General features: G+C 49.5%; 1 protein-coding gene across 4 annotated transcripts in view; it reads right to left on the reverse strand.

Moving 5' to 3' along the window:
• Positions 1–9,255: 9,255 nt before the first annotated feature.
• Positions 9,256–17,693, reverse strand: part of MICAL2 (microtubule associated monooxygenase, calponin and LIM domain containing 2) — a 126,896-nt gene continuing 118,458 nt past the window's right edge. For 3 of the 4 annotated variants that reach the window (XM_011954274.1, XM_011954276.1, XM_011954275.1), the window contains 6 exons: positions 17,266–17,373; positions 16,047–16,233; positions 14,500–14,588; positions 13,166–13,268; positions 10,504–10,561; positions 9,256–9,486 (listed from right to left, as the gene is read on the reverse strand). In XM_011954274.1, the coding sequence (XP_011809664.1) occupies positions 10,521–10,561; positions 13,166–13,268; positions 14,500–14,588; positions 16,047–16,233; positions 17,266–17,373 (528 nt within the window). In that variant the 3' untranslated portion in view covers positions 9,256–9,486; positions 10,504–10,520. Of the gene's footprint in view, positions 10,562–13,165; positions 13,269–14,499; positions 14,589–16,046; positions 16,234–17,265; positions 17,374–17,693 lie in introns of all 4 variants that reach the window. The other variant, XM_011954277.1, reaches the window with a different exon arrangement.

Here is a 17,693-nt window from a genome sequence, read left to right on the forward strand (position 1 = left end):
TATAATAGAGTTGCGCTCTATGCTGTGACTTTGCAGTCCTTCCTGTTGTAGTTGGTGGGGTGTATAGCCCTGCCCCATGGACGTGAGGCTTGGTGGCAAGGCTTGCTTTGACCTGTGGCAACCCGTGGATGGGACGTGAGCAGAGGCTTTAAGTGGGCTTGCTAGTTGGCTGTCGCTCATGCTCCTGCTAGGTTACTATGAAAAGAACTTGTCCTGGGTGGCCACTGCCCCTTCAGTCGGGGTCCCTGATTGAGGGCACATGGAACAGACCTGGGGCCAAGCTATAGCCTGGAGTCAACACTATCAATCCCTTGGGGCCTCCCTCGCCCTTTAGACCTACAGCCTGAAGCAGAGCTACCCAGTCAACCCACAGACTCCTGAGCAAGAAAATAGGTGCCATACGCCACTGAGACTGGGGAGGCTTGTTACATAGAACGACTGTGGCAAAGACCCAGCTCCATGCCTCGCTTCTTGTGTGCCTGTGAGCTGTGTGCCCAGATGCTTGTATATCCAATAGATGCTGTGTCCTCCTCAGATCCAGGCCTGTGCTAGGGGTTTGGGAATGAACCTGCCACCACAGTCCCTGCCTTCAAGGATCTCTTTCTGTCTCATAAGGGAAATAAGGCATGTTCACAAATATCTACGTGATAAGATAAAGCATGTAAGAGTGAGGCATGGAAGAGGCAGAAGGGGAGGGAGATCTGACTTCCATGCAACAGCAGCTTTAGGTTAAAGGCACTGCTATGATTGGGCTTGGGGATGAGGGGAGAGAGTGGTGGAGTCCAGAGTGGCCTAGTGGGATGAGGCGGCTGCAGGTGGCTGAGGTAAGCTCAGCTATGCCAGGCTGTAGGGGTACCAGACCCACAGCCACCACACCTCAGAGTCCAGACCAAACCTGTGAGGAACACCCAGCATCCTGCTTTTCTCTTCCCTCCTTCCGTGAAGGGATGGAACAGACCAGGGCTCAGCCTGGCTCCCTGGGCTCCAGGAAGGTAGAGCGCACAGCTGACAGATGGCCTCTCAGAGCACAGGGTTAGGGCCAGCGTCTCTCACAGTGAACCTAGACATCAGCGTAGGGGGAGAGGTGTTGAGGTAGAGTACTCGGTAAAAAAGAAGCTGGTACTTCTTCTGGACCCCCTTTTGCCAATGTGTGGAGGCAAAAAGCCCCAAAGGAGGCCAGGCTCCTCCCCCGCTTCTGCTGTTTAAGACTCAGGCCATGGCTACTGCTGGGTTTTATGGGGTTCAGTGCCACCTCCAGGAAGAAATTCCTACAGTCAAGTGGCTGCTTCCAGATATCTCTTTTCATTCCCGGACAGCTCCATCTGTGTGTGTATAACAGTAGTAATACTAGTGGTACTAGTACAAATACTGGACATAATACTAATGACAGTAACACTGACTCATCGAGTGCCCATATGCCTTCATCCACCCTAGCATCCCAACAGCCCTAAGAGAATGGTATTAGCATCCTCACTGGATGAGTGGAAAAGAGTGAATGCCCACCAGGCCAGCCAGTGAGCGCACAGTGCTGGGTGTCACCGCAGCTGGGCCTCCGGCTGCTGGGCACAGAGCAGCTGCACTTGAGGCCAGCCCCAGGTGAAGAGCCAGGTGTGCTCCCCTGTGCTTCATGCCCATACCATCAGACCTCTTGCTGCCTCCCCGAGGCTGGCTGCTCTTTAAGAATGCCTGAAGTCATCTTTGCTCATTTGGAGAATCAAGGACTCTAATGGGGGTTGGAGGGTAACAGGAGAGGAGGTACATAGGAGTCATGGGTGAGGAGAAGGATCCAGCATCCTGCAGGGCAGCTGTTGCCAGCCTGTGGCACGAAGCAGCTTTGCCCAGAACTGAGCACCTCAGCCTCATCTCAGCTCTGGCCAGATACCTGCTCCCTGACAAAAGATAAGACTCCAAAAATCCTAAGTTCCGAGTCCAAGGCCTACCTACAAGCCTGGGAAAGGCAGAGCCAGGCAGGGTCTGGGGAAATGTCTGTCCTCACACACGGCTCCCAGCAGCCAAGTCCCAAGGCCCTTTCCTGGCCAGGCCCCTGCCGCAGGGTTATGGAGAGGTGCGGGGCTCCCTGGTTCTGCTGGTGAAATTGCTGCTGCTTTCCACTCAAGTCTGAGACTCTTCCACTCACTCCCAGAACCCAGGGAGATGACAACACAACAGGCCTCCTGTGGGCTGCTATTAACCCCACTTTGCAGGAAAGGAAACCAAGTCTTGGAGGAGTTATAACACTTGTCTAAGGTCACATAGCTCCTAATGGCCAGAGCCATCTCTGGCCCCTGTCCACTGTTCTCTCTGCAGAAAAAAGTTGAGAAAGAAAGCAGCAAAACTAAGAGGATCAGGATCCAGTCAGGAAGACAGGGCCAAGCCAGGGAGTTCAACAGAAGCATCCAGACAGGAAATGAACTGCAACAGTGCTGGAAGAGCTGAAAGCCTAACAGGGATGATGAGGCAACCCAGAGAGGAGCAGCAGCAGGCCACTGTCCCTCAACAGCAGAGGGACGAGGAGAAGAGCTGGTGCCACCGGAGCCCAGAGGCCACAACACTGCTGCAAGGCAGGGAGCTGGGAGGGACACCCTGGCCTCCCCTTGGATCCTGCCCTCCAGCCCCACACCAGCACATCCAGCGGTCAAAACGAACAGTAAGCCAGTTGCAAGGGAGCTAGAAAATGTAGCTTGCAAGGGATACGCCTTTTCAATACAGAGCCCAGCCAGAGAAGGGTGGGGAAGGCATCTGAGCACACACAGGCAGATACCCGGGATTCTGAGCAGAGCGGCCTCTTTGCCCTCTTGTAAGTGGGGACACTACAAGCCCCCAGAGGGATGAAAGAGGGTCCTAGGAAGATGCTTGTGGCAGGCAGTCCTTCTGTCCACTGCCTGGGTATATCACAAATGCTCTGGGAAGGAGACTTGTTGGTGCCAGAGCCAAGGTCCTTTTCAGTGTTGTGGCCCTTTAGAGAAAAGGCACAGGTGCCAAGATGGGCTGGCTGCCCTCATGGGGGCTTCTGAGAGTGACTCCTCAGAGTGCAGTCATGGGAATAGGTGTCTACGGATCTTCAGGGGGTGAACAAATTGATGGGCAATCCTGGGCCTCTGGTCCCTCTGCTCTGGGGCATGGCTGCCCTGCCTTGCTGTATTCCTTCCAGGAGTGGGCCTGGCCTGTGTGTGTAGGTGTGCAGATACACACGGACACACCCTCCACTGCCCACAAGCCAGGGTGGATAGCATTTTTCAAGGGGCCCTGACTGGCCCTAGCAGTAGCCTTCATGCAGGGAACAATAAATTAAAATGTAAACCTGAAGGAAGATGCAACCTTTGACAGGTAGTGCCAAGCCTCAGCCCCTTCCCCACGGCCCTCAGCAGAGCTGAGCTGCTCCTCCCATGAAGCCCTCATTCTGGACGCTGGGCCAGACACAGGGAAATTCTGCCACAGAGGGCCGGCAATCTGGCACCAGCCCTCAGCACATGGCTCCCTCTGGACACCAGGACTCCTCCTTTGAGGTGAGGGGTAGGGGCACACGTTGTATCATCCCAACAGCTCTGCAGCCTCCAGAGTGTCAGGGAAGCTGAATTTCTTTGCTAATGGCAGCAGGTCTGGAGCCTTTTTCTTGGACCCTGCCTCTTTTCTTCCCTCTTCTTCCACCACTACAGGCACTGTGTCTGGCCAGCTGTGAGCCTTGAGCTTTGGGCACAGCCAGGACCTATACCCACGTACCTCTGAATGAGGTGGGCAGGAAGAACTCTAAGTTTCTGTGAAGGCAGCCCAGCAGCAACCCTATGAAGCAGGAACGGAAGTAGCCTGGGGCCCACCGTCCTTCCCTCCTGTTCAGATCCCAGCCAGAGCAGCAGCAAGACCCCAGCACTGAGTAAACAATCCCCATCCTGCTGCCACATGTCCCCCAGGGAATCACAGCCAGGGCCTGGTGTGGGTTGGGGTGGGAAAAGAGAAAATCTGATCTGGCACTTCTAGGCTCCTACAAATGGAAGAGTTGGCCTGTTTATCTGAGAGCGGGCAGGCAGCCTCTCTTGGTCTCAGTTATAGGTACTTGAGGATAACTGGACTCAGGGGATCAAAGCCATGCTGAGCCACCTACATGCCTTGTCATGGGGGCCGCACCCTCCAGCCCAGGTTATGGTGGGTGGAGTGTTCCCTACCCTGTCCCTTGTCTCACATCTGTCACCTGGATTCCTGTGTCAAGACCCCAGAGCAAGGCACAGTGAACAGGGGACAGAGGATGTGTGTGAGGCCGGTGGCCTGGGCCTTGATGCCCCAAAGGGGATGCTGCTGGAACCTTGGCTGCTGCCAACCTTGGCTTGTCCCTGAGAGGAGGCGTCCAAGGCCCACCTGGTTCTGTGCAGACCCAGCTCTCTCAAGAGTTGTACATGAAGATGATGCCCCTCAGAAGGCAACACAGAAGCAAAATCAAAACTCCCTTCTCACAATTGGGAGTCTGGAGTGGCACCCAGGACACACAATGTCAGACTTCTCTTCCTCCTGGTCTCCCTCCTGAACCATGCTGGATGCCGGCCAGATCTTCCCCAGCCTGAGACGGCTGCATGCTCTGCAGGCTGAGGTTCAGGCCACAGGGCATATATCCTAAAAACATTTTCTGAGGACCCAATATGTGCTAAGTACAGTTCTATCGAGTTATACAAAGCATTCAAAGGCAACCAAGACCCCTGCCCTCATGGAGCTTGCATTCCAGCAAGGTTGGAAAACACAAATAAGCAATACACATAATAAAGGAGTGAATTACACAATATGTTGAAGGCAATAAATGTGTGCAGTGGAAAAACTGTCTAGTAGGGTAAGGCGGGGCAGGATTGCCAGGGAGTGCAGGTCTCAGGACTAAAAATAGACCTCACTATGGGTATTGGAGGACACATGGACAAATTTGAATAAAGGACAGACTCAGCCATATGAATGCCAGGGAAGGGTGTTCTGGGCAGAGGAAACAGACAGCACAAATACTCTAAGAGAGAATGTGGCTGGGTCAGAGTGTGTAAGGGAAAGTAGAAGAGGAGGTCAGAGTAGGGGCCAGATCCCACAGAGCCCTTCGAATCCATCATGCCTTTGGCATTTGCATGCAGTGAGCTGGAGAGCTGCTGGAGTTTTGAGCAGCAGTGAAACATACATTCTAAAAGGATCATCCAGGCCAGGCACGGTGGCTCACACCTGTAATCCCAGCACTTTGGGAAGCTGAGGTGGAAGGATCACTTGAGGTCAGGAGTTCGAAAACAGCCTGGCCAACATGGCAAAACCCTGTCTCTACTAAAAATACAAAAGTTAGCTGGGTGTGGTGGCAGGTGCCTGTCATCTCAGCTACTCGGGTGGCTGAGGCATGAGAATCACTTGAATCTGGGAGATGAAGGTCGCAGTGAGCCAAGATCACTCCAGCCTGGATGACAGAGTAAGACACTGTTTCAAAACAAACAAATAAATCAAAATAAATAAAAGGATAATCTAGCTGTTTTGTTGAGGATGTTGAGGGGTGAAGGGAGAAGCAGGGGCCCTCAGAGGGGTGGCTGCAATAACTTGGATGACAGTGGGCAGAGGTTGGTTAGTGTAGAGGTGGTGAGGAATGGACAGGTTCTGGATATTCCTCAAATTTGCTAATGGATTTGGTGTGAGGTCAAGAGAAAGAAGAGTCAAGAATGACTCCAGGGCCTTTGGGCCAAGCAACAAGAAAAGGGGAATTACAGTCTCCAGAAATGGGGAAGGCTAAGGATGGAGACTGTTTTGGGGAAATCAGCAGTTGGAGTGGACATTTGGGCTGGATGTGTGCAATAGACATCAGGTGTGGATGTTAAGCAGGCAGCTGGGCACAAAGTGAGAGCCTGTGCCCCCTCTTTGCACTCACTAAGGCAAAACCAAAGTCTGCTGGCAGGTGGTGGCAGGGAAGGGGAGCTCCAGAGCTGAGGCCTGGGTGTCTGAAGGGAGGTGGCTGTTGCCTTTAAGAAGGCTGGGGAATCAGAAACCTGGAGAAAAACAGGGTGCCACCAGTGTGAATTGGGACCGTTGTCTAGTTCCTAATCTGAAGGTATCCTGTCAGGAGTTCTGAGCCCCAGTTAATCGAGAATGCCCGAAAAGTTTCCCTCTAGGCTCTCTGTGCTGTGCAAAATCAGGAAAGTGCTATTTAGAGCATTACAAAGAGATCTCTGTCCTGAGAGCCAAACAGCTTGGAAAACCCTGCGCTAGAGGCATCCTTAGCCCCGGTTCACAGAAGGGACCTGCGCAATGCCACTGAGTACCAAGTGCTGGACGCAAAGCCTGGTCTTTGGTGGAGCCCAGACCCTCATCATGCACCGAGGTTCCTCTTAGAGCAGGCACCTGACTCCTAGACTGGGCTGTGGGACTCAGTCCCTTCACAGCGGATGACGTGGCTCCAGACTCGCCTCTGCCTCCTCAGTATCAGGAGCTTCTTTAACATCAGTACTGACCTCAAGGCTGACACAAGGAGGTGAAGAGCTAATGAAGTTCTGCACATAAAGTTCTTGGCCCAGTACCTGGCACACAGAAAATGTTCCCTATATAACAGCTGGCTGGGGGGTGGGGGGCAGTAAAAGATGTAGTAACTTCTTTTACTTACTTAAGCCTTTTTTTTTTCTTAAGTTGTAAAAATGAATGCATTTACAGAAATAAAGGGGAACAGCCCACCCACTCTGCGTGACTGACTTACACATTCAAGTTTCACAGAGATTTATTTCTTCTGCTGGATTATTTCCTCAGGATAAATTCCCTGCAGTAGAATTATTAGGCCAAGAGGTCAGAGCCCTTTTCTGGATCTCAATCAGGGTTGCCACAATGCTTCCCAGGAAAAGATTCTCCCAGTTTACTTTTTACTCAATACTTGGGATGAAGTTCATATTTTTTTCTTACAGTCAGTTTTACTTTTTTCTTTACTAATTCAGTAGATGCACCATAATTTCTATTTTCTTTTTGAGATGGAGTCTCACTCTGTCATCCAAGCTGGAGTGCAGTGGCATGATCTCAGCTCACTGCAACCTCTGCCTCCCGGGTTTAAGCGATTCTCATGCCTCAGCCTACCAAGTAGTTGGAATTAAAGGCATGCGCCACCATGCCCAGCTAATTTTTTTTTAGTAGAGACAGGGTTTTGTCATGTTGGTCAGGCTGGTCTTGAACTCCTGACCTCAAGTGATCTGCCCGCCTCAGCCTCCCAAAGTGGTGGGATTACAGGTGTGAGCTACTGCACCTGGCCCATGTACACCATAATTAATTTACTTCCTTTAAAAACCAAGTAGGAATACTTTTGTAAATACTTGCTTTTCCTTTTTAGTGTTTACTTTTAAAATTTGCTTAAGTGTAAACTGCCTATTCATAGCCTTTGCCTATTTATCATTGACTCTTTAATCAACAAATACTAACTGATCATTTACACTGTGAGGGGTGCCCAGGAACATCTGTTTTAAATGAATTTTGAAAATACCATGCAATGAACTTCTTTGTTATTACATTTAGTTCATATTTTTCCCTAGTGTAATGGTCTATTTAATATTTTATTATTCTACAGTAAGTTTTAAAAATGTATATAATCAGATTTGTGCCATGTTTTTCCTATGTGTTCTTCTTCCTATTAGAGGATTTATGCTTAGAAAGTTGTCACCCCATATCTAATCAATATTTAATTTCATTTAATATTTAATTCTATGGTTTTACCTCTGAAATTTTAAGTCTTTAATCCAATATCTCTGAATTAAAGACTAGTCTACCAAAACTATGTATGTAGAATGCAATATTCAAAAAAACCAAACCAAAACCAAAACAAAATGTTCAAATAAGTATGGGACAGCTGACTTTCACAAAGTTGATTCAACTTCTCTATGAGGATGCCCCAGAGACTTGACAGGCAAATGAATCTTGTGAGTCTCCAGGGCTTGGGAGGACTGGCAAGATCGGTATGAAATATCCCTCGAATGTCGTGACTATGGACCCCTTTGTTGGTGAAGCACCTCTTGGGGTGTCATGCTTTGACAATAAAGTGAGGACTTTTGTCTGCTTTACTCCCTGCTGTATTCCTAGCGCATTGTAGATGCTCAGGAAATACTACCTAGTTGAACAAACAAATAAGCACATGCAGTAAAATAGAACAGATCTCATCCAGTACAGCAATACTGAGCCACATCTCTAAGGTGCAGGGAGGTGTGGGGACTTTGCATGGTTCACTGCTGTATCTAGGGCTTAGAATAGGCCTAGGACAAACATTTGCTGAATCAATGAATGCATAAAGGAATGAGTCACTTGCACAGCTCAGCACCTGACTTATAGTCCCTAACATCCCTCCTTGAATGGAAGTGGGAATACGTCACCCGGGTAAGAGTACAGAACCCTTCGTCATGACCTGAGGCAGCTCTGAAGGTAGATCCAGGCATCAGAGACCAGAGCCTCCGGCACACCCATCTGGAGGTGCCAGGGACCTCATAAAGTCCACAGGTGACTTTTCATACCAGTGTCAGAAGCCCAGCTACACCCAGCCAGGAAATGGCAGGCATCTCACCCAGGGGAGGATGAGGACCAGACGACTTTGGCACTGCCCAGGCTAGCCAAGTGAGGCTCCAAATCTTTCCCTTAAACACAGCCTGGAGTTGCCCAGGGCCTGCCATGAGTGTTCTACTTAGGGTGGCACTAGGGCAGGGCCTCCCACCATAGGCACTGAATGCCCTGAGCCTTTGGGACAGGAGAGGTCTCTTAGGATGGCAGTGGCTGTCCATCTGATGAGCACACTGCCAACTTCATTGCCATTCTGAGACTGATGCCCAGTCCTTCCTCCTTACCTTCCACTTGCCACTCAGCTGTGGACCAGCATGAAGTGTTCAAGACCAACCTTTGCTAAATAGGAGCCTAAATTGGTATAAGGTTCATAGGGAAAGCTCTCCTGTAGAGCCACGCTTGGGTGTGCGGTGGAAATGGGTGTAGACAGCTGTCAATACAGTCTGTTTCTAATCGCTGAGGGGACACCGACCCTCACCCACTATGCCCAGCATCTAGAACAGCAAAGTACAATGAGTGTTCAAGAAAGAGACCCCAAAGCCTGGCCCAGGAGCATTGATGACAGTTTCCAAATATTACCCCTGGGTAATATTTCCTTCCAGAGCGCCCAGCGCAGCCCCAGAGAGTCCTGTGTCACCTCAAGTGCAAGTCCCGCCAGCAGTTTAGGGAAAATGAACCTCCTACACCAATCCCCGTGTGTGAGGTTTTAGAAGCTTCCACGGCAAAGAAGAGAGGAAACAATGAGCTTTATAAAGAACAATATTTATTTCCATTTACAGCATCAAATACCATAAATAAAGCTAAACATTGTTTGTTTTGCTGTGTGCAAAATACAGGGTTCCATGTGGCACTGTAAATGATTACCAAAGGTCACAGACATGCGTTGTGATGAGATGGGGAGGCTAGCTAAAGAGGAGGCTGAGAGGGGAGGAGGGCACTCTTTGGTTGACATTCTATAAAGGGAGGGAGACTCTGTAAGAGAAGATAAGACAAGAGCAACGACTTCGTACTGGCCAGGATCTGCACAAGCGCAGTGAGCGTGCAGCATGCAGGGCCAGGCAGGCAGGCCCAGGAGTTAGGGTGGTCTGGGCCACATGCAGGACAGACGCCCACCACAGCCTGAGACCGGCGAGGGTTGCCTAGGACCGCTCCACTGTGCTTGGTGTGTTTTTTCTCATTAAGAGCACATTGGTGATTATCCTGCTGCCCCAGGTACAAGAGTCAGCAGAAATGTGTGCTTTAAGCAGAGTCACAGGGGCCTGGGGCTGAACTGAGTCATTTCTCAAAGATATCCCTGCCTGGGATGATGATGGCTCTAATTGAAGCTCTGGCATCATCTGGGGCTTTATGAGCCAAGGGACATAAGAAGAACCACAGCCAAACCCTTGCATCTACAGTGCAGGCTGCAACCAAGGCAGGATTTGCTAGAATACTTGTGATTATGTGTTCAACCTACAGAGCACGGGTCAAGCTTGGGATGAGGCCTGAGAGTAATTATGTTTTTTAAATCCCTCCACAGAATCACCTGTGGTTTTGATCAATGACATTAACAATCTTTACATTAAAGCCAGTTTAACAAGGGGCTGATATGTATGAGCTTTTTGAGGTTGCTCGATAGGTGTTCTTTTCAAAGGTGACAGAGGCCCCCTCATGGTACTGTCTCATGATCAAAGTCGACCCTCCCAAGAAAGTAGGTGGTTTCACAGGTGCAACTGGAGAAGCACACAGGCAGGCCCAAGGGAGAGAGGAGAGGCGGGGCATGCACTTGGGGTAGACCAGGCTGCCGGCTCCACGGGAAATGAACACAGACACGGGTCTCAAGCTGGACACTCCCTCATGCTGTTAGCCAACCATGCCACCATATGAGTCCATTAGCATGCAAGACACTCACAGTTAGCACAACCAGTACCGCTGGCTGGGAGGACGGGGTGCGGAAAGCGGGTTGGGGGTTAGTACCACTCTTTGAAAATTGGCAAGAAAACCAGTCACCTTAGAGCAGAAGTGTGTCAGCCAAGAAGTGGGTGTAGCACTGGAAGGCTGAAATGAACTGATGGCCATGGTGTAAGATTGGAGAGCGAGAGAAACATAGAAAAGAGAACTTAGTGTGAGGAAAAAAGGAAATGATTAACATCACGAGAAGGCACTGGAGTTGAAAATAAGGCAACTATTGAAAGAGGGAAATTTCCTCTGAAAGAGTCACTGTTTGCTTAGACGAGATGATCCTTTCTGGTTGTGACCAGCTACTTGTTTACAAGACAGGATGCACACGGTTTGCATCTTGCTCCCTGATATCCCCTCGGCCCATATTTTACTCTACATCTCCTATTCATTCTTGAACATGTTGTGGAGGCCTAGAGGCATTCACCCTGTGGGGTCCACCCCTGGGTGTTGGTGCTGCCCACCAGAAAGGTTCAACATCTCAGAGCATACAAACATCTCAGATTTCCGACAGGCACACCCTGTCTCACCACAGTAATTCAAACCAGTCTCCTTATGGCTGTACATGACAGTCTTAGAGATTCTGACTCTGGCTTCATGGAACACTCCACAAAGCATCTCAGCCTATCCTGAGCTGAAGATAACCACAATAACATGGTCATTCACATCATGACCTCGAGAATTTACTTTCTGTACTCAAACAAAAGGAATCAAGGGTTCCTCCCCCCATGCTGAACACTAAAATCCCAGCAAAAATTGGAGAAAACACAATGCAAGTCATCGGACTGAGAACAGTGCCAACAAGGACAGAGGCGCCAGTTCCCACAGAGTTGGCCATGGCCATGCCTCTGTTTTTCCCAAGGATTTCAGGGAAGTGTTTGTAGAAATGCACCTCCTCCTTCCCGCCCCACAGAAACCGTCATCTCAAAGCTCTCAAAAGTTCTGGCTCCTCACCCACACCCAGGCACACCTCTTAGTTAATCCAGAGGCATCTCTAGTGATAACTGCACAGAGCTATCTTGGGCCCAGCAACTCCAGATACACTGAGCCCTATAGATGGCCTTTCTCTGGCAGCCCCTTGATTGTTCAGGCAGACCCTGCAACTGTGTATGTCTAGGCAGCGTGGAGTAGGGAGAGCTGAGGACTCTTCTAGATACCCAGAGTGAAGAATGTAGGTGGGCCTGCATGCTCATTTTAACCCTTACTAAGGCATATTTCCTTTGGATCAGTCCAAAAACAGCTTCCACTCCCAGCCTTCCCTGCCAGTCAAGATACAGTAGAGCTTCCCCTGGAGGTCAGACCCATTCCTTTCCCAGGGCATTGTGAAAATGGTTTCTGTTGTGATCACATATGCATGGCAGCGGAGCAGCTAAGCCGTCAGGATGTCCACAGGCAACGCTCACTGGGCAGGCCACGCTTCCCAGCAATAGCCTGATGTGCTAACAAACCCCTCAGTCTCAAAGGACATCACATGAGTGGGCGAAGTCTTCCACTCCACTCGGCCTGACCAATATGGACCCTGCAAGGCCTTGGCTCAGCCTGTAGCCTGGGCTGGGGGATCTGCTGGGAGCCACAGGGGCTAAAATGCCATCAGCTAAAAGAGCTCATCTTCAGCACTGCATCAGCTCCATGGTCAAATGCCAGTGGGCTTTCACTGCAGTGCCCATTAGTGGAAAGGGAAAATGCATGTTTGTAGAATCTGTTGAAACCCCATGGTTCTTCGTCATTTGGCTGTGAGTTGGTAGCCTTCAAGCTACTATTTAGCATCAAAACAAGGGAGCAAAACAGTCCTCCCCGCAAGGGGACAGATAACAACCAAACACACACTACTCCCTGCTTTTGCAAGTTGAATTCTATTCTTCCCTTCTACTCTTTTCTTCTAAAATAATTATGCTTTCATGCTGTAAAAAGTATCCTGCTGCTGACAAGTGGCATCTGGGTACCTAAGTCAAAAGGCACTGGTCAGGAGATGGCACACTCACTTTCATATGTGTAAAATCTTAAATCATTCACTTTGCAGGCAGTGGCTCTGACAACTCACTGCAATGTCCAAGGGGTTTATAAAACTGGTTATAAGATTCAAACCCATGTTAAGAAAAATTGACACTCATAGAAAAAAATGCTTTCTCTAGGCTTATTAAAATTTAAAAAATTGAAATGTAAACCCAGAAGTATGGCTCACTTTGGTGTGTGTGTGTATATATATATATATGTACAAAGCTACAGAAAAGATCCTTCATATCATCCCTGGCCCTAGCACCATGAGTAGATGTTCACCCTGATAAGGCCAGGCAGAGGTGGCCCATGTGAAACTCTGGCTTTGAGCTAATTGCTTAGAGAATGCTAGGCTTCCTGGCCAGAGCCTGAGCAAACTGCAAATGCATTGCCATCTGAAGCCTCCCTGGAAATGTGAAGGCACTTTGGGGCAGCCAGGCATGTCAGCGGAGCTTGATTGGGAAGCACCTGAGCACCCAGTTGCAGATGCTCTCGAGGGAGCCCTCAGATTCCCTGTACATGGCTGCCAGGACCTCAGAGAACGCCCAGAGAAGTGGCAGCCCCAGGCTCAGGAGCTCGTACATGTAGCAGTAGTTGTAAGCATTGTCCCTGATATGGAGGCCAACGGCTTGCAGGAGTCCCTGCATCCAGTTACACAGGTCCCTCGGCAGCCTGAGGGGCCAGCCCAGCGCCTTCCTAAAGAAGGAGGTGGAGATACCTGGGGGGCTGCCTTCCAGGGTGCCAATGGCGGCCACTGCGCAAGAACTTTCAGTGGGAGTGTCTCGCAGAGGCGCTTCCTGCTCTTGCCATGTCGTCTCCTCCTGAGAAAGAGATCGAAATGAGGGCATTAGTCTGCAAGTCTTCCAGAGGACTACTTCAACAAAGCAAGCAGGGAGCCAATACAAACCGAACTCGCCAGACCCTGCAACCAGCCCCCACAATAATCTCAGCCCCCCTACTCATGCTGAAGCCGGTGCTGAACACGGGCACTTTTCTAGGGGGCCAACTGACCATAAGAGTCATGAGCCTTCAAAAATATGCATGCCTTTTGATCGGGAATCTGACTCCTAATGATATATATCAAGTAAATAATTTGAAATACAGATAACAATATGCATACCAGGATGTACACTATAAAAACATTTGTAAGATAAAAAATTCAAATGACATAAAGATCTATTAGTACAGAAGTAGTGAAGTAAATGATTGACCATTTATAGACTAGAATCTTCCAAAGGCATTAAAAATTATGCTCCAATAGGATTTTTAATGTCATGGGAAACTATTCTTGATACACAGTTAGTGAAGAAAAGGAAGAATATAAAACTGTAGGCATAGGATTCCACTTTGGTTAAAATATATTCCCATAGAAAAAAGTCTGGAAAGGGATGTTACAAAATGTGAACTGCGGTTTTCTCAGGGTAGAGTGGTTACAGGTGATTTAACTTTGCTTCTTTATATTCTCTCATTCCCATGTTTTTACATTGAACCTATATATTTGGGTAATTAGAAAAAAGTTTTAAGTTATGAGTTGTTGCTAGTGGTAGATGATTAATCAAGCTCAAGAGAAGATATTTGCTAAGAGATGCCAGAAGAGACGCTTCCACAAACCATCTATAAATTCAGTGGGCTGGTCACTTGGTTGACTTCGAGAGCCTGGGAGAGGACTTAGAAAATGTAGAAGGGTCGGTCCTATACCAGGCATTCTTGCAAACAGCACCTTGTGGCCAGGTGGGTTCCAGGTACAGAGGGCCACGTGGCTTTTGTGTGGCTAAGCATATCACCCCATCCCTGCCACATGGGCAAGCTCTTCCAGGCTTCTTATGAGAAGCCATCATGGCTACCGTCCTGGGAGCTCATCTGGAATGGGACACGCCCCAGAGGCTGTGAAGCAAAAGAACCCTCCACACCAGGAAGCAGAGGTTTTCTTCTTTATCTGTGAGTCATCTCAATCCCTCTAGGGCCAGAAAAGCTGGCCTAACTTTGAGGATCACTGGAAATCCTTATCAAGGGGCCCTCCCTGTTTCACCAGCATGTTTGAGACAAACATACCTCTCTTTGTTGCTTCAACTCTGCCCGTCTCTTCCGTTGTTTGCTATTGGTTTTACAGTGAATGAAGTGAGGCTTGCAGTAAAATTTGCCTGTAAAAAGAGGCACACACATACAGAAAAATTTTTCTCCTATAAACTAGAGCCATAGTAGACAAAAGCCAAGGGCACGCCACTGTCCAAGTCAGAAAATAGCAACGATGGAAATAGCCCAGGGTGGCTCAAACTTGGGAAACGGCTTCCATCACCTTCCTTAAAGAAGTGGCACTGGGATGAGGTAGGAGGTGCCTCAGAGACGAGCTCCAGCAATGGGGGTTCTCCCAGGGATGTGGCTAAGACTTCAAACCATGGAGGCTCCTGTAGGGTGGCATGCCCACACCCGGAGAGGGCATGGGAGCTCTGAGACCCCGCTCCCATACCACACCCCATGCCTCTTTTCCATCTGGCTGCTCCTCTGCCTCCTTTATAATAAATAGGGAAACACTAAAAAAAAAAAATCCTCAAAGCAAACTGAGGCCAAGTTTCTTCGTAAGACCAGTTGCCAGGCAGCAAAATGGACAGCTTTGAGTATGAACACCCTCAATCTTTCTTTGTGGAGTACCTGGTGGGTGGGAAAGGCTGAGAACAAATGGCAGCAGTGATGGTGAGGAAAAGACCCAGACGGGGCACACACTGGGAAACTGGCCACTGCCCAGGACCACTGTGCACCTTCCAGAAAAGCCTTCCTTGCTCACTGCTATGCTGGTAACAGTAGCAATAGTAAAAATTGTAACAGGGGACACTTACATAGGAATGACTGTATGCCAGGCACAATGCTACGAGCTTCACATGCATTAACTCGTCAGTCCTCACAACCACCCTGAGAGCTAAGGACTACCATTAACCTCATTTTACAGATGAGGAAACTGTTTAAGTAACAGGCCCAAGGTTCTATGGCTAGGAGGTAGTAGTTTAGTTTGAGGGCGTGTATTGAGCGCCATGCTATACTGCCTCTTGTTATAGATGACAGAGCAAATGTCAAGCGCTGAAAATTAGAAAATAATCATTCATTCCAACGAGCACGATTCCTCCATCAATGTCTTTGTTAGGCCACTTATCAGAGGGAATGTCATTTTGATGGTTATTTTTAAGACACATACTATGTAAATAATATTAACATTGCATCATATGGTGAAACTTACTTCATGCCAGGTGTGGTGCTGAGCATGCAACGGAGGGTATTGGGTTGGATTTTCTTGGCCATACAGGGACAATGGAGGGTGGCGAGGCTACATAAGAAGAGGTACATAGAGCCCTGGGCACACAGCAGGTGCCCACCAGGACCTGGTATGGCACACCACAGTGCTGATGCTACCCCTTCCCTGGGACCACAGGCAGCCTCCCCTTCTAGCAGGAGCTCCCAGTCTCCCTGAACAGCTTTCCTGATGACATCATACTTCCTTTTGGGGGTGTGTTAGGTGTCTTAGAGCCGCCAGAGGGACAGGAACCTGAGTCAACGTCACACCTGAGGCCAAGGCCAGAGCCCAGGGCTGCCCTGGCCCCTGGGGTTACCTTCATCGCAGTCAAAGGTGTAGGCAGCCAGGCGCAAGGTGGTGGCACAGAAGCTGCAGCGGAAACACTCCCGGTGGAAGAAGAGGCCCTCGGCGCTCAGCCGCTCCATCACGTACACACGCTTCTTACAGAAGTAACACGTGTCACTGCCTCCCAGGTTAAGTGGAAATGACTTTCGCATAGATTCCTGGGGATCGGGAGAGAAGAGTGGTGTATTAGGGCTTATCCCAAGCTTTCAAATGCCAGGCCGAGGCTTTCAGAAATTCCACACTGAATGCTGGGGACCTTGTGGGCTTCTGTTTCCTGCTCCTGCCACTGCAGCAAAGAGGGAGGGATAGGAAGATACGCCCTCAACCCAGATCCCAACCCTGCAGGGCCTGCTGTTAACTGTACTCCCAGGCAGGCCGGAGACAACAAGTTGGGCCCAGAAGGGGCTCTCCCCGAGGTTGGCTGCTCTGGTTTTTGGGGTGGGAGTGATCCTGGTCTGACAGAGTGGGCTTTACTCAAACGTGTCCTCCCCATGATATTCTTTCCAGGATCTGTCCTTGGGATTAAGTGTCACCTGGTTCTGGACAGAGGTCCTGAAACTGGCCTGCTGAGGATGTTTTAGGTGTCCTGTTCCCCTGCAGCGGCACAGGTCGGGTGAGGAAAGCTTGTGGCATCAAATCTGGTCAGTTATAGTCCTAATTGTGAATTGGGAGGGCATGGGCTTGGGCAGCAGTAGCCCTGGGCAATTCCAGGGCAATGTGCCAAAAGGAAACAGAAAGAGTGGCCAACTAAAATTCCTGGTGATGGCAGCGAGCGGCCTAGTTTAGAGAAAGGGAGAATTCAATTCAAAGGGATATTTTCCCCATGACTTTTTTCTCAATCCAATGCAAAGAGTCTGTTCAGGTTGGACACTAAACATTGAAAGTGAGGACCATTCAATTTTGCTCACGGCCTCACCTGGGCCTTTCTACCAGGCCGTTCTCCAGAGCCACAGACAGCAGGAAGATCTCCATTTTCAAAAAGACCGCAGGGGACCTGAGTGAGATCTGTCTTTAAGGAAATGTAGGTTCCCTCTAACTTCTGCCCTGATCCAGCTCATTCTCAGTCCCCTCTTGGCCCAAGAGAAGAGGAGCCTCGGAAGGGCTAGAGCATCCTCTCCGCATCCCATGTGCCCGCCTTGGGATACCAGAGCCAGTGTCTGTGGGTGAAGGCTGGGGGTGCATGTCCTTACCAGGTCTGGAGAGGTGGCCTGGGCCTTAGGTCTGTGATCATTCATGTACAGATTGACCAGGACTTCAGCTGCAGCCCCTATTCCGCTGGACACTTTCCCTACCGTCAGCTAACCAAGAGCAGAGGCAGACAGAGACAAAGGTAGAGGCCAGTTAGCACCCAGGAGGGAAACACGAGCAGGATGGATGGGGAGAGGGCTCCTCACCCACATGCAAATAGCACCCCACGACCCAGGAGAAGCAAAACCAGACAGGAGCAGACCGCGGGGATTCTGGAGATGGAGAAAATGAAATAAATAAAACTCTGTGGCCTCGAAAACACAAATGCTGTAGGATTCCACTTACATGTGGTACCTAGAGTAGTCAAAATCATAGAGACAGGCAGTAGAACAGTGGTTGCTGTTGTTTAATGGGTACAGAGTTCCAGTTT

The sequence above is a fragment of the Colobus angolensis genome, unplaced genomic scaffold (assembly GCF_000951035.1).
Source record: "Colobus angolensis palliatus isolate OR3802 unplaced genomic scaffold, Cang.pa_1.0 Scaffold380, whole genome shotgun sequence".
In the NCBI taxonomy this organism is placed as follows: Eukaryota; Metazoa; Chordata; class Mammalia; order Primates; family Cercopithecidae; genus Colobus; species Colobus angolensis.